We start from the raw sequence: 15,239 nt of genomic DNA, 5'->3' as shown, positions 1-15,239 counted from the left end.
CTCCTTATTGACCCTCCACCTGAAGTTCTACATATCTCTGAACCCTCAATGTTTTGGGGGTTCCCTGATAAAGGCAAGATCCTTCTGGGCATTTATGCCCCTTGGCAGCCCCCTAACCAAATGACTGGGAGAAGCAGTAACCACTTCTCTGGCTCTGGGGCTGGGCTGCTATCTCTAGGTTTCCAGTGGCTTCTGAGCTTTGCTCCTTAGATGGTGGATGTCTATGTAAGTGTATGGGGGTAAGGAGGGACAGCCATTGGCCAACCGTTGAGTTCCGGATCCCTTTCCCCTGGAGCTCCAACAACTTGGGCAGTGAGTTCTACCTCAGAAATAACCCCAACAGAGTCCCTGGCCATCCTTGCTTACCAGCTGGTAGAAGGTGACGTGAGGTCCCTCGGCATCATATAGGAACCACCAGGTGGCGGCAGCCACCGTGGCCAGGCCTACGTACACTGCAAGGAGGGCAGGAGGAAGCTGGCTATAGTGGATAGCTGTGGTTTTCTGGCATCCATTTCCCCTTCCTAAAAATGCCCTGAGTTTCTGTCAGGGAACCGCCCTCTCCCTCTCTGAGCCATGTGGTTTATAGCACCTACCCTTAGTGACAGTGGTGGGCCCTGATTGGCAATCAACATCTGCCACACCCCTGGCCACGGTGACTGGCTAGGAGATAAGCAGGTGGCCCAATGTGGGCCAAGAACAGGCCTGAGACTTTGATCATATTACTGACGGACACTCTCTCTTCTGCTGAATTGGGGGTTGTAAGAGAGTAAACATGAGGGCTACAGCTGCAGCAGCCATCTTTCCATCTCAAGGAGCACCTGTCCGAGAATGGAGCTGAGGCAGAGCCAAAATAGGCCAGTGATACTGAGGCCTGGATCCAGCCATGCCTGAGGAATGCTCTAGTATTTTCCATTAGATGAGCCCACACAGCTTCCTTTGGCCTATGCCAGGCTGAGTCATACTGTCTGCAGTTTGCAAGGATCCCTGATAGAAGCTCTCAGGAAGCTCCTGAAACCCCACTGAGGGCTGGGGCCCCACTCACCTCCAATAGCCAGATATCGAAAAAAGAGCCAGCCACTGATGAGGGCCTCACGAGGGTTCCGGGGCAGCTTCTCCATGATGTCCAGGTCTGGTGGGTTGAAACCCAGGGCTGTGGCAGGTAAGCCATCCGTCACCAGGTTCACCCAGAGCAGCTGCACAGGGATCAGGGCTTCCGGCAGGCCCAGAATTGCCGTGAGGAAGATGCTGGAACCAGGGTCAGAGGCTCTAGGGCCCAGCAACTGGAGAGCCCAGCTCCTCCTCACACTCTAGACTGGGAAGCTCACCTACTGTCTTCACAGGAGCCCCACCTCACTTTTCTAGTTCTTATGTGTGTGCACAAGTGAGACTTGCATATACATGGCTCTGCTTCACACTGGACCACTCGTGCCTCCTAATCTCAGCTCTGGAGGCTGGATGATTCTGCTCTTTAGGCCTCTCCTGTTTAGGCCAGAACTACTCTCTAGGGCATGTACACATGTGGACAATGCATGCCTGAGCACATACAATTTGTTCACAGACAGAAGTAAATACAGCACAGGCCATACAATCGCACAAACACAAGCAAACACCTACATGCTTGCCCGGACAAGCAGAGGTGACAGAAGTCACATGTGTCCAAGCAAACATGTGCTCACCATCCCCCACAGGCATCTCTCACACGTGAACCTAAATGTGTACAAATTAGATGCTGGCACAAATCCTCTGTGCTTCTGCTTCTGCCTCAAGATGCACAAGAGCACACATGCACATGGCTACCCACACCTTTCATTTGGGTACACACGCCATGTTTGCACACACCTGTGTGCACACACTCACACACACACGTGAACACGTTACTGCCCCAGAGCAGTGCTAGTTCTCCCATCTTGGCAACTGTGAATGTGGGGATTATGGCTAGAGGGATGACAGGGACTTTTTAGGTATCTCCTTGGGGGCCGGGAAGCACCAAGGCCTCTGGAAGAATGACAAGGCCCTGCCCTCCTTGAGATGAGGTCCTAGAAGGCCGTCTCCAGGGCAGGGCATGTGTTCCTCTATACCTACAGCCCCATCCGAGCAACAGGCATTTTCCTTAGTGACCTAGAGCTGGTCCAGAGGGCTGGGAACAGGAAATGCAGGGCCTCACCAGACAACCTCGCCGACATTGGAGGAGATGAGGTAGCGGATGAATTGCTTCATGTTGTTGTAGATGGCCCGGCCCTCCTCCACTGCAGCCACAATTGAGGCAAAGTTGTCATCTGACAGCACCATCTCAGCTGCCGACTTGGCCACAGCTGTGCCGGAGCCCATGGCAATGCCAATCTCTGCTTTCTTCAGAGCCGGGGCATCATTCACCCCGTCTCCAGTCTAGGGGCCAAGGTAGGTAGGACCATGCCTGAGAAACTTCTCTTCCACCTCCTTGACTCCTCTCAACTAAGCCTATCCCTAAGCTCAGGGGATGTCCCCAAGGAAGCAGACAGCTGAACAAAACAAATGGTGAGGTTGAGAATGAGCTCAGAGATTGGGCTGGGGTATGAGGCTGAGGGGGAAGCCAAGCATTGCAGACAAGGACAAATTTGAAGAGAAGGTCAATTCTAAGGTCAGAGAAGATGGTGAGGGTGGAGTTGGGGATGACAGTGGGTCACTGATGAGGATAGAGATGAAATTCAGGTTGGATGTGGTATAAAATACAAAGCTGAGGTTAAGGGCAAAGTTAAGGTTAAGTCAGGGATGAGGTCAAGGTTGTGGCCCAGGCAAAGGATCAGGTGGGTGTTATAGTTAAGGTAAAGGCTGGAGCCAAAGTGAAGGTCAGGGTCAACACTGGACTCAGACTCAAAATTAAAAACTAGACTAAGGCGGGTCGCCTGGGTGGCGCAGTCGGTTAAGCGTCCGACTTCAGCCAGGTCACGATCTCGCGGTCCGTGAGTTTGAGCCCCGCGTCGGGCTCTGGGCTGATGGCTCAGAGCCTGGAACCTGTTTCCGATTCTGTGTCTCCCTCTCTCTCTGCCCCTCCCCCGTTCATGCTCTGTCTCTCTCTGTCCCAAAAATAAATAAACGTTGAAAAAAAAAAAAAAAAACTAGACTAAGGCAAAGGTCAAGTCAAAGTCAAACGTCAAATCAAGGTTATGGCCCACATCAGGAGTGATGTCACAGACAAGGTTGGAATTGCAGTCAAGGTGAAGATTAGAGGCCACATAAAGTTGAGGTCTACAAAAAGTATTGGGTTGGAGGTCAAGGTCAATGTCAAGGATCAGGTGAGGGTGCAGGTCAAGACTGCAGCCCATTTAGGGCTGACCCAAAGTAAAAATCAGATTAAGATGGTCAAGTTCAAGGTCAGGGACCAAGTCAATATGAAGGTCAAAATAAAGTCAAGAACCAGATTATAATTATGGTCAAGTCAAGATCGGTGCCCAGCTCAGTATCAAGGTCAAGACTGGATCACAGGTCAGCATTAAAGTAAAGAACTGGGGGCTGGAGGTCAACAGAGGCCAGGTCAGGGGTGAGACTGGGTTCAAGAGTCAGCTGAGTGTTGATGAATAGGTTAGTAATCAAGAATGAGACAAAACAAAAACTGGGCCCAAACAAAATGTCCATTGAAAGGTGAATAGATAAGTAAACTGACTCACAGTGGAACGCTACTCAATGCTTAAAAAAAAAAAAAAAGCAATCATCTACTGATACCCAAAGCCACGTGGATAAATTTCAAAACAAAGAAGCCACACACAAGAATACATACTATATGATTCCATTCATGTGAAAATCTAGGACAGACAATCTATGGTGGAAAAATGGCCTGTCGTGGGAGAGGGTCCTGATGGGGAAGGTGCATGAGGGAACTTCATGTCTCCATGGTAATATTCCTTATCTTGATAAGAGTTTGGATGACACCCAAAGGTGTGTCTGCATTTATCAAAACATGTCAAGTGAATGCTATGCTTAAGACTTGTGCATTTCATTGCATGTTAGTTTTACCTCAAAAAGGAAAAAAAATAGAACCACGAAGAAATGCTGCTCTCTAGATAGAGTATGCATTCTAAATTATGTGAGGGTGAAGTGTACTGATGCCTGCAATTTACTTCGAAATTTACTTAAGAAAAGCTGGATTAAGGATGGATAGATGGATAGGTATGTGCAAAGCAAATATAACAGAACGTTACTTGTAGAGTGTAGATTGTGGATATTATAGATGTTTACTAAAAAACTATTTTAATTTCTTTTTGTGCTTGAGACTTTTTATAATAAAATGCCGAAAAAATAAGAATGAAGCAGGGGCAGATGTTGTACGGGTTGCTCTTTCCAAGCTCTACGGTCAGTGACCCTCCTCCCCCTCCCGACTCCTCACCACCTCCACTAGGCTCCCATCTTGTGGCCTCACCATGGCGGTGATCTCATTGAAGGACTGTAGGTTCTCTACAATTCGGGACTTGTGTGCAGGTTCCACACGGGCGAAGCAGCACGCTGTGCGGCAGGCCTGGCGTTGCTGCTCAGGGCTGAGGTCATCGAATTCGCGACCCGTGTAGGCCTTGCCCACCACATCCTCTGTGTCCTTGAAGATGCCAAGCCGGCGGCAGATGGCCACAGCTGTGCCTTTGTTGTCCCCTGTGATCATGACCACACGGATGCCGGCCTGGTGGCAGCGTGCGATGCAAGCAGCCACCTCGGGCCTTGGAGGGTCCAGCATGCCCACGCAGCCCACAAAAGTCAGGTCCATCTGTAGGGAGGGCGCAGATGCAAGTGGGGCCTGGGCCCACGCTCAAGCTGCTACCTACCCGGCCCTGGCAGGGAGACACGTGGCTCCCAGCCCTGGGCCCTGCCCTGGCACGCACCTCGTACTGCGCAAATTTGCTGCAGTCATCCAGCTGCATGTCCTCCTTCCTTGGGGGTGCATCCCGAGTGGCCAGTGCCAGGCAACGCAGTGTGTCTGAGCCGGAGCCCCAATCCCGGATCTTGGCGAGGATCTGCTCCCTGGAGGTGGCGTTCAGGGGTACTGTGCGGCTTCCCACTCGGACTGAGCTGCAGCGCTCGATCACACTCTCAGGAGCCCCCTGCGTCACGGGGGAGGGGAGAGGTAACTCTGTCAGTTAGGACCCCTCCTTTCCCTCTTGCCCAACAGAGGAAGTTGAGGCCCAGAAACGGGAAAAGGGCATCCAAGGGGACACACAGCAAGGCATGGACCAGAATCCATTCTCTGGAAGCTCAGAGTGGAAACCAAGGGGGCCCCACTGGGAAAAACCCAAAAGGAATGGGGGGTAGTAGCTGCCTGTGGGGAGGCCCCCTCCCCCCACCAATCCAGAGCTGAGAAGGTCTGCTACAGCCTCTGGGGCAGGGGGTGGGAATAGGATTGGCAGTCCTCCTACATGCCCTGTTTCCCTGCCAACCTGGTGCTACCAGGATCCCAATTCTGTAGGGGGGTTCAGCAACGGGAAGCAGGCTGAGCCCTGCCTGGGGACCAGAGACACAGCCATGCTGAGGGGTGGCGGGTGTGGCCCTGGGAAAATGTGACGGAGTGACAGGCTCCTCAGTAGCCTTGGGGTCTCACCTTGGGTCTCACCCCGGGCCTGGGAATAGCTTCTGAGCCCTTTGTCATGCCTTCTCCCTCTCCCCAAAAGAGAGGAGAGTTTTCAAAGTGGCTAAGTTTTCAAAGTAGCCTGAATCCCAATACAGAAGCCTTTTCATTTCAAAAGAAGTTAAAACTTCCACTTCAGCATGAAGTTAGGGCTGTGATTCCTACTTTAGGTTGAAAAGGAGTGACAGTAACAGTGCTATGGGCAAAAGTCTGGATGGGAGACTTCCCTCTCTAGGACTCAGTTGCCAAAACATGAAGCACCAAAGATGGGCACCAACTACCTCAATGCCCCTCATCAGAGGTGAAAGGCTTCCGAGACCTTCCAGCTTGATCCTGCCATTTGGATGGGGAGACTGAGGCCCATGGAAGAGCAAAGGTGACCCCAAGGTCATGTGGTGAGGCAGTGCCTCTCAGCCCAGGGCTGGGACCATGGTGAGGGGCAGGCCTTGGTGCCTAGCCCCGGCTTTATCTCCACCAAGACCAGATCCTGCTCCCAGTGCCCCACGGCAGGCTGACCACCCTCGTTCTGGATCCGCTGCTTTGACCGTGGGCCTCACAGCTCCCTTGGTCTCCCACAGCTGCAGTCACTGGCTCTTTAGAACACTGGAGATCGGATCTCCCAGGGACTCCACATGGGCAGCGGCCCTAGGCCAGTTAGGCAGGCCCCACCTTCACAAACATCTTGCTGCCCTGGGCTGCCAGGCCAGGGCGAGTGGGCGTGCAGTACACTGACATGGACTTCCGGTCCCGGGAGAACTCCAAAGTAAACTCCTTCCGCATCAGCTGCTTGATGACCTACGGGGCCCAGGAGGGTCAGGATGTGAGAGGCAGAGCCAGCAAGTCTCACTGCTTTCTTTCCAGCTGCCCGATCCTACGAAGAGCCTCCTGCTCCCTGTGGGATGGTGCCTATCCTCCTCTGAGCCTGGCATTGGAAGCCCCCATCTCCCTCTCCAGCTTGAGAAATGCCAAAAGGTTGCCACTTCCTGACCATGCTGTGCACTTCCCAACTCTGAATCCTCGCCCTCACTCAGTCTTTTCCTGTCTTTTCTTCCTAGCCAAGTCTTACTAGCGTCTGAAGTCCCTCCTCCTCCCAGAAGCCTCCCAAGATTTCACCTTCCTCTCTCCCTTCTCTAGATGCCCAGAAGCCCCCGCTATGAGGCCTGTGGCCAGAGCTCTCACTCTACTCACCGCATTGCAGGCACTGGCTCGTTCCACTCGGGACAGGGCCTGGAGGTTGGTGTCAAACACGTTCATTTTCTCCACCAGGCAAGTCAGGGCTGTCTCCGTGGCCTCTCCCACTTTCTCATATACGCCCTTAGCCTGGTGGGGCCCAGAGTACAGGGCGTGAAGAGCAGGAAAGCCTCCAGTGGACCCCCAAGCCTCACCTCCCACTCACTCCCTGACCCCTAGAGCTCCCTTGGCCAGTTACCTTAAACCTCCTTTGCATCAGGCCTCTGGACCCTTCCCAGCCCAGCTGACATGAGGTCTGGGTAGCATCCGACACTGATGCTTCCCTTCCCTTCTGACCCTTCCCTGACATCAGTGAACATGTGTTCTCCCGGCCGGCTACCTCATGCTCCGCATGCTCCTTCCCAGCCTCCTTCCCCAGATTCCTCTTTCTAAACCCTGCTGTCCGGTCCCTGCTTCTCCCCTCCCATCTTCTCTCCCTGAGGCCTCCTACGCTCCCTGCTCCCCCCACCTTTCATGTGCTTGACTTCCAGTGCCCAGCCTGGCAGTGACCTTTCCCCTGAACTCCAAGCTGCCTGTTGGACTTGGTTCCTTACTGACCCTCAGGCCACCTCCCCTTCCCCCTGTATTTGCCATTCCAGTGACAGTCCCAGCCCGGACACCAACCAGGAGCTATCCTCCAACTCTTTCACCTAACCAGTCACCAAGTCCCAGGAGTTTTGTTCCTAATTCTCTCTCCAACCTATGCCTTCTCCCCTTTCCCTGAAGCCCCAGCCAGCAACCCTCTGACCCGGAGGACCACACAGGACTTCCTGAATCCAGTCTTGCCCTATCTGTTCCATCCTTCACATAGAAGTCTGATCTTTCGTAAATGCAGATCTCACCATTATCACTCTCCTGCTCAAAACCCTTTGGTGGCTCACTATTGTCCTCAGCTTGTTATGGGACCTGACTTGGTGTGGTCAAGTCCTTCCCTCAGGTAGGAGTGTCTTCCTGCATGTTCCATTCTACTGCTCCAGCTGCAGTCAAGGGCATTCAATGCCTACATCACATCAGGCTGTTATGACCTATGGGCCTTTTTCGGGCTGTGCCTTCTACTTTAAACACCCTCCCTAGCCCTGCTCCCCTAATTTCTTCCTCTAGGTACCCTGGCACTACAGTCCCTTACATTACAGTCCCCCACAGTCCAAGAGCCCTAAGGCACTTAGGGCACTGGTTCTAAAGCCAGTCTGAGGAAGGAATGGCAGTGGGGGATTGTGCAGGGGTGGCAGTGCCCCTGGGGTGTGGTACTCCAAAGGGTAAGGGACTACCAATCCTGGGAGTTCTGAGACTCAGAGAAGCGTCTGTCCTGGGCACCTGGATACTAGGGAGGTCACGAAAGGGAGCTGGGGCCCACCTCATTGTAGTCCAGCGCTGAGTCGTTGCACAGGGCACAGATTGTCGCCAGCTCCACCAGCCCATCGAACTGCCCACAGCGCACGAGCTGCTCCGCCTGCCTCCTGTGGGGCTGGGTCTCAGTACCGGGGCATTTGGCCCGGCCCCTGGGAGGCGCACAGCTTCTTGATCCCGCCCCCAGGAAGCCTCGCCCACTGACGACTCTCGAGCCGTCTGTCCGGTGTAGCCCAGCTCACCAGGAAACCACGCCCACCCGCTCTCCCTCGCCCAGCACTCACACTTCGCCCTCCGGGGCGTAAGTGGTGCCGGAGATGGTGAACTCGTGCAAACGGCAGGAGCTTGCTTCAGCTTCGGCTACCACGAACATCTGGGGAGCGTAGAAGCATGCTCAGGCAAGCCCTCACCTCTCTCCTCCTTGGGCAACCGGTCTGAATAAAGCCTGATAACAGGGTGGGGTTCTCTGGGCCCCCAGAAAAGCCACTGGCCTTCCCTCTTGCCAAGGTCTGAGAGATACAGTGTTAAGGGTAGGGTTCAGGCTGAGGCAGGGCCTCTGCTCTGGACCCCTGACGGGTTTATGGCTGGTTCTTTAATGTTCTGGAAGGAGCGGCAGAAAGCCTGGGTCCTTGCCCATTTTGTTATGCGATTCCTGGCTGAGAACCTGAGCATTAGTTTCTCCACCAGTAACATGAGAAGAGAGTGGGGTCACACTAGAGCTGCCCCTCTCTTCCCTTTGAAAGGAGGAGTTCCTGGCCTCCAAGGGAGGAAACCCACAGCCTGCTCTGAGGCAGAGACCCTCCTGCCCAAAGGTGTTCCTAGAGAGTGTGCTCTTAGGCCTGCCGGGTCACCCAGCCCCTACCTGTGTGCACTTCAGGGTCAGGGGGTTCACCCCTCCCAGGGCAGCCCATTTTCTTGTCTGCCAGCCAGCTGTGCCAGGGAGAGCTCTTGCTTTCTGGAAACTGCTTTGCCGTACATTCCCAAGCCAATGGCCAGCTCAGCACCCAGGAGGTGCTCACTAAATGCCCTTTCCTTTGAGCTCTCCTCCCTGCTCCTAGGGGGCAGCCCTCCAGCCAGCATAACTCTTGAGAAGTCGTTTCTCAGCCCCCTGTCCAGCATGTATGGCCTCTACAACTTCCCCATAGTGTGTTTTTCAAATCTTTATTTCAGTTAAGGAACCCTCTGTTCAAATGAAGTCCTACTAGAGATTTTAAAGGTCAGGGGCCTCAGGATATAAAGCTTGCTGGTGCCCCTTCCCCTGTGACAACCTCTGATGGGCTTCAAGTTCTCGGATACAGAGCCTGAGTTTCCCAGTGGGCAGATTATGGAGCAGAGGTGAGAGAAGGGGGATGGGAGAATCTGAGAGGGGTGGGAAGCCCACAACCTGCACCATTACCCCACCCACCCCTCTGCCCCATGGGCCTGCTGGAGTCTCAGCCAGAATCCCTGGAGCATGCAGGCAGCAGGCCCAGGATCTGGGACTGAGTGCCAGGAAATGAATAATTCCTGCCCTGGCCCTTCCCAGGTCACTGGAGCTGACATATCTGGTGACAGGCGTTGACTGCAGAGTCACAGTGGAGCAGGACAGAACCTGGCTCAGATGCCAAGGCTGCACTTGACCCCCTCCCGTGTCCTTTATGGTTGTCTACCAAAGCTTGCAAACCCAAACTGCAGGTGAAGAAACTGAGCTTCATAGGCAATGACCTGCCACAGTGACATGTGGGCTCTAGTGACACGTGTCCAGCCAGACTTAGCTGCTCTGCCCCGGGAAAACCTGGATCTGCTCCCCACCATGGGGCAGCCCACAGGCTCTCTCCTCCATCCGCTGCCAAAGAGCAGTCAAGGGGCAGCCCAAAGAGGGAATTCGGCCAGCTGAACGCCACACGGCAACACCGGTGGGGCCCCAAGCTGGCCGCAGCCACTCACCCGGCAGACAGACATCTGATTGGTGGTGAGTGTGCCTGTCTTGTCGGAGCAGATGACCGAGGTGCAGCCCAGCGTCTCCACAGAGGGCAGACTCCGCACAATGGCATTCTTGCGTGCCATGCGCCGTGTGCCCAGAGCCAGGCATGTAGTGATAACAGCTGGGAGGCCCTCAGGGATGGCAGCCACAGCCAGAGCCACGGCAATCTTGAAGTAGTAGACGGCACCACGAAGCCAGGAGCCACCATGGGCTGGGTCAGCGAAGTGGCTGATGTTGATGACCCACACGGCCACACAGATCACAGAGATGGCACGGGACAGCTGCCGCCCGAACTCATCCAGCTTGTGCTGCAGCGGTGTCCGCTCTGGCTCCACTGCCGCCATCTGACTCCGGATCTTACCCAGCTCTGTGTGCAGGCCTGTGGCCACTGCCACCCCCAGTGCCTTGCCCGATGCGATGTTGGTACCCTGGCCAAGGGAGAGGTGAGAAGGGCTGCTTAGCACCCTGGTTAGGGCTGAGGACCCCTGACTCCTTCGGGCTGGCGTAAGGTGCTTATCCCCCTACTAGGCTTTTCGTCTCCGTGTCCCTTAGTGCTCTCAGAATTATGCAGCTATGTAGGACCAAGCTATCGCTGTCATCTTGATGACGGTGTCAGCTCTATGAAGGCAAGGGCTTGGTTCAGCACCACGTCCCCAGTGACCAGCATGGGGAAGCACCAGGCCAATATTGACAATAGGATCAACCAGCACAGCACAACACCAATCCCCCAAAATGTGATTCATAAAAAGCCAATGTGGCCATGTAGGAGTGCCAAAGCTGACTGTGATCCTAGGTAAATAATCTGTAAATATTTACTGAAGAATCCAGAAAACAAGTTTACGTCCATCCACTCCCAGGGCCCTGGTAAAATCCTTAAGTCCTGATGTAAAGGCTAGCTAGCCTTGAGCCTCTGTGTCCTCTTTGATAAAATGGTCCCACAAAGGAGCTTCTCTGAGGGGGCTAAAAACACCTTCAGACAGGTGTCCTGGGCTGAGGCTGGAGAAAAGGTAGGTGCCAGTAGCAACCTCAGTTTCTTTTCTCTTGTCCTGAGCATTGCAGCTTCTACTCTCCCATCCCCCTGCCCACACAATTTGCAGGCCCCTCAGCTAAGGAAATGACCTGCAGTTAGCCAGAGCGTGCACCTCAGAAGGCTGCTTAGTGACAGCTGCTGATGCTGGAGCATGCCTTGTAAAGTCCCTCCCCATCTCAAAGCAGCTTGTCCAAGGCTTCCATGCATCTAGGCAGGCAGTTCTTAAAAAGAACTCAGAGCAAATGTTGTGTTCTCCATTTCTGTTCACTTCTGGGGAAGTCTTCTAGCCCTATAACTTGGTGCCCTGGGACATGGCCAAATGGCCTGACCTATCGTGGCTTCTGTGTTCAGCTTCTGGCTGTTTCTGGGCGGCCTGTAACCTTCGCTGGTTAAGTACCTCTGAGGCCACAGGGCCATATCATTCCCACCATGGCTGAACCCACCACTCTCCCTGAAAAGAACCACCGGGCCCTGGCATCTTGCCTTAGGGGGTCAGTTTTCCCATCTGAGATATGAACTGTTTCTGCCATACTCCACCACTTTGGCAACCATCTTCTCTCTAGAGGCATCTCCACTGGGAAATTATAGGCTAGCTCTGTCCCTCTATAGATTAAGGCAGGGTAAAGCCTAGCAGGTAAGAGGAAAAGCTCTGGACTCCGAGCGTCTGAGTTCACATCCCAGCTCTGCCATTCACTGGCTGTGTGACCTTGGGCAATTTACTTACCCTCTCTGTGCCTGTTTCCTTGGTGGAAAACGTGAAGAATAAGAGTACTCATTTCAAAAGCAGTGTGAGGAATAAATACACGTAAAGGGCTTAGAATAGTGCCAGGCACACAGCCTTCAGTAAACACAAGCTATCACTAATACCATAAATTTGTACATATTGTCAATAATCGACAAAGTTCTTTTTGTAGGGCTTTAACTGATTCATCTAAATGTTACTGTTTTTATTAGTAGTGTCCAGCCACCCCAGGGACTTACAGAGAATAGCATGTTCTTCTTGTCCTGGTTCACAGCTCTGGGATCCAGGATAGCATCTGTGTGTTTGGTCACAGACACAGATTCACCTGGTTGTGGAATCAGAAATGAGAAGCCTTATGTGAAGACACCCCCACCCCCTGACCTAGCCCCTGCTCAGCCCCAGCCTCCAGGCCTCACCTGTCAGGATGGACTGGTCCACTCTCAGAGTGGTGGACTTGATCTCGAGGAGGCGGAGGTCAGCGGGCACTTTGTCTCCCACTGTGGGGAGAGAGTTGGCTGAGTGTGGCTTTCGGCACCACCCCCTAGCAAAGCCAGGAGAGCTGCCAGGAACCAAGGCTGGGGCTGAGAGGCAAGGGCCTGAGCTGTGATCCCTGAGATAGGTGCTGCTCCCTGGCCTACAGTCTCCATATCTGTCCAACGGGGTTTTGGCCAAAAAGCTTTGGAGGGATCCAGCGGCCACCCTGCTCTGTGTATACAGCCAGAAAGATGGGGACAAAGGGAGGGATGGGCTCGCCAGCATCACATGATGAAAAGAGGCCCCCAGTGTACCTGCTACTTCCACGATGTCTCCAGGGACGATGTCCCGGGCGCGGACCCTCTGCACGCCCTTGCGGTCCGAGCGGATCACCTTACCCATCTCAGGCTCATACTCTTTCAGGGCCTCAATGGCACTCTCAGCATTGCGTTCCTGCAGAATATGAGGCAGGTAGGTGGTCTGTCCCCACTGGCCCTAGCTGGCTGACCCCTTGTAATGACACCCTTGGGGCCTGGGATACAGCTAGGAGCAGAAGGACCTGCAGTGGGACTCTAACACCAAGTGGCGGTCACATCCAGCAGCTGGGACACCCCAGGGTCCAGCCCACCTCTACCTCCCACCTGCCATACGCCCACGATGGCATTGGCCACGAGGATCAGCATGATGACCAGAGGCTCCACGAAGGCTGTTGTGGTCTCCTCGCCCTCCTCAAACCAGGCCAGGACCTATGGAGTGAGAGTTGGTGAGCTGGGGCTACGCTGTGCGCCGGGGTCTGCTCACCGTTTCCTTCACACCCCAGATCTCCTGTCTGCTCTCCTGCTTTGGGAGAGATCCCCCCAGGGCACCCTGGGCTTGGAGAGGGCTGCTCTGAGGCTCTGGCTTAGAACACTCAGCTCTTGCAGTTAGTGACTGTCATGGCCCACATCCCACCCAGCCGACTTTCAGGACAAGGGGCGGTTATACAGCTGCCAGCGTGCCCAGCTGTGGTTCTCCAAGTGGGATGCCAGACTGGCAGCAGCAGCAGCATCTGGGAACTTGTTAGAAATGCAATTCTCAGGGTCCATCTCAGTTCTCCTGAGTCAGAAAGCCTGGGGTGAGGCCCCAACAGTCTATGTTTGAACAAACCCAGCTGATCCCATTGCGGACTAATGCCTGAAGTCCACTGGCCAGAGAAGCATAATTTCAGTCAGCGTTCAGGCCTGGAGGCAAAAGACCTGGTTAAAGTCCCATTCCCACCTCTTGGCCCAAGTGGGTACTTGTTACTCCCCTCCACGGGTCTCAGTGTGTCCATCTGTACTGTAGAGGAGTATCAGCACCCTTTTGGCTAAGCTGTTGTAGGCACCTGCATAGATAGGGTTTTTTTTCTCTGGAGGAGTCCTCAGTTTCTACAAGGACAGTTGCCAGGAAGGCCAGATACAGCTGGGCCCCCGCTGCCCCGCACTCCATGTTACCTACATGAGGTCTCCTCCCCAGGCCCTGCTGGGCACAAGGCCAACAGCAGGAACTGTGTCCACTCCCAGGGGGCCATTTCCCTGCATTACCCTTGGGTTTCTGCTGCTCAGCCACCAGTGACAATCACCGTCCCCCCCCCCGCCCCCCACAGCTCCACCCTGGGCCCCTGATCCTACAGGTCCAGGAGGGTTTCAGGCAGTGAAAATAGCGGAAGAGTAAAGGGAGAAGCAGCCACAGAGAAGCTGTAAGAGGTTAAGGTCCAAATTCTTCTGTGGGGCATTGGGAACCATGGAAAGGGCTCTCCACCACCAGGGATAATTTGGCAACATAGGGAGACTTTTTTTTAAATGTTTTATTTATTTATTTTGAGAGACAGCACATGTGTGCACTCATGCATGTGCATGAGGGGGTAGGGGCAGAGAGAGAGAGAGAAAGAATCCCAAGCAGGCTCTGTCCTGTCAGCACAGAGCCCAATGCGGGGCTTGATCCCATGAACCTGTGACATCATGACTTGAGCTGAAACCAAGAGTCAGACGCTTAACCAACTGAGCCACCTAGGTACCCCGAGAGACATTTGATTGTCACAACTAGGGAATACCACTGGGGAGGCAGGCTTTGAGGGAAGCTGAAGTCTGAGCAAGGCAAGAGGTGTGTAGGGGTCCAGGGATGCCCATGGCTAAGAGGATAGACCTGTGATTCAGAGCCTGGGCCTCTGAGCACTGCCCCGACCTGGCCTTCCCTTCCAGGAAGACTGATGCTGTGGGACGGGGGCCTTACTTACGAAGGAGACCAGGGCAGCCAACAGCAGGATGCGCACCAGGAGGTCTTCAAACTGCTCCAGCACCAGCTCCCACAGGGACTTCCCTGAGAACCAGAGTACTAGGTGAAGCCTGGATTCCTTACCAAGTGACTTGCCCCCATTCAGAGCTGGCACCGCCTCAGAGACCACCTGGCCCACTCCCTCCATACTATTTAAAGACTGAGAGCCTGAGGCCCTACAGGCACAGGTGGGTAATACTGGGGGGGGGGGGGGGCGGTGCTTGGCAAAGCCTCACTCTGTTGGGGAGAGGGAAGGCTACAACCTGACAGTGAATGGCCCAAGAATGTTGCCTGGTGGCCTTGCAGCCCACCCTGGCCCAACCCTTACCTTCTTCAGTTGGGAGCTCTGTGGGATCCAGGCAGTCACAGGAGCCATGAGGAGACAAGAGATAATCGGGTTATGCAGTGGGGCCGTGGAGGAGTCTCAGCAGTCCCTCCCCACTATGCCTACCCAGACCACCATGATGGTCGAGAGATGTCCCCACTGCTCTCTGAGGTCACAGAATGGATGGTCTGAGCACAGAGGCTTCCATTGCTCCCCTCGCTTCATCCCACTCTGGTTGAGGAAGATCTGGTA

The 15,239-nt window shown here is 54.2% G+C and overlaps 1 protein-coding gene across 4 annotated transcripts in view; it reads right to left on the bottom strand.

The window, feature by feature from the left end:
- Positions 1-15,239, bottom strand: part of ATP2A3 (ATPase sarcoplasmic/endoplasmic reticulum Ca2+ transporting 3) — a 34,503-nt gene that overhangs the window by 9,332 nt on the left and 9,932 nt on the right. For 3 of the 4 annotated variants that reach the window (XM_043583373.1, XM_043583371.1, XM_043583370.1), the window contains exons 2-17: positions 14,991-15,008; positions 14,625-14,707; positions 13,012-13,116; positions 12,685-12,823; positions 12,313-12,393; positions 12,136-12,221; positions 10,088-10,552; positions 8,446-8,534; positions 8,169-8,271; positions 6,773-6,904; positions 6,254-6,379; positions 4,845-5,063; positions 4,394-4,729; positions 2,165-2,385; positions 1,043-1,245; positions 367-452 (exon numbers count right to left, since the gene is read on the bottom strand). In XM_043583373.1, the coding sequence (XP_043439308.1) occupies positions 367-452; positions 1,043-1,245; positions 2,165-2,385; positions 4,394-4,729; positions 4,845-5,063; positions 6,254-6,379; positions 6,773-6,904; positions 8,169-8,271; positions 8,446-8,534; positions 10,088-10,552; positions 12,136-12,221; positions 12,313-12,393; positions 12,685-12,823; positions 13,012-13,116; positions 14,625-14,707; positions 14,991-15,008 (2,492 nt within the window). The remainder of the gene's footprint in view (positions 1-366; positions 453-1,042; positions 1,246-2,164; positions 2,386-4,393; positions 4,730-4,844; positions 5,064-6,253; positions 6,380-6,772; positions 6,905-8,168; positions 8,272-8,445; positions 8,535-10,087; positions 10,553-12,135; positions 12,222-12,312; positions 12,394-12,684; positions 12,824-13,011; positions 13,117-14,624; positions 14,708-14,990; positions 15,009-15,239) is intronic. The other variant, XM_043583372.1, reaches the window with a different exon arrangement.

The sequence above is a fragment of the Prionailurus bengalensis genome, chromosome E1 (genome assembly GCF_016509475.1).
Source record: "Prionailurus bengalensis isolate Pbe53 chromosome E1, Fcat_Pben_1.1_paternal_pri, whole genome shotgun sequence".
Classification (NCBI taxonomy): domain Eukaryota; kingdom Metazoa; phylum Chordata; class Mammalia; order Carnivora; family Felidae; genus Prionailurus; species Prionailurus bengalensis.
Note: the sequence above shows the minus strand (reverse complement) of the source record. Positions and strands in the feature narration are given on the sequence as shown.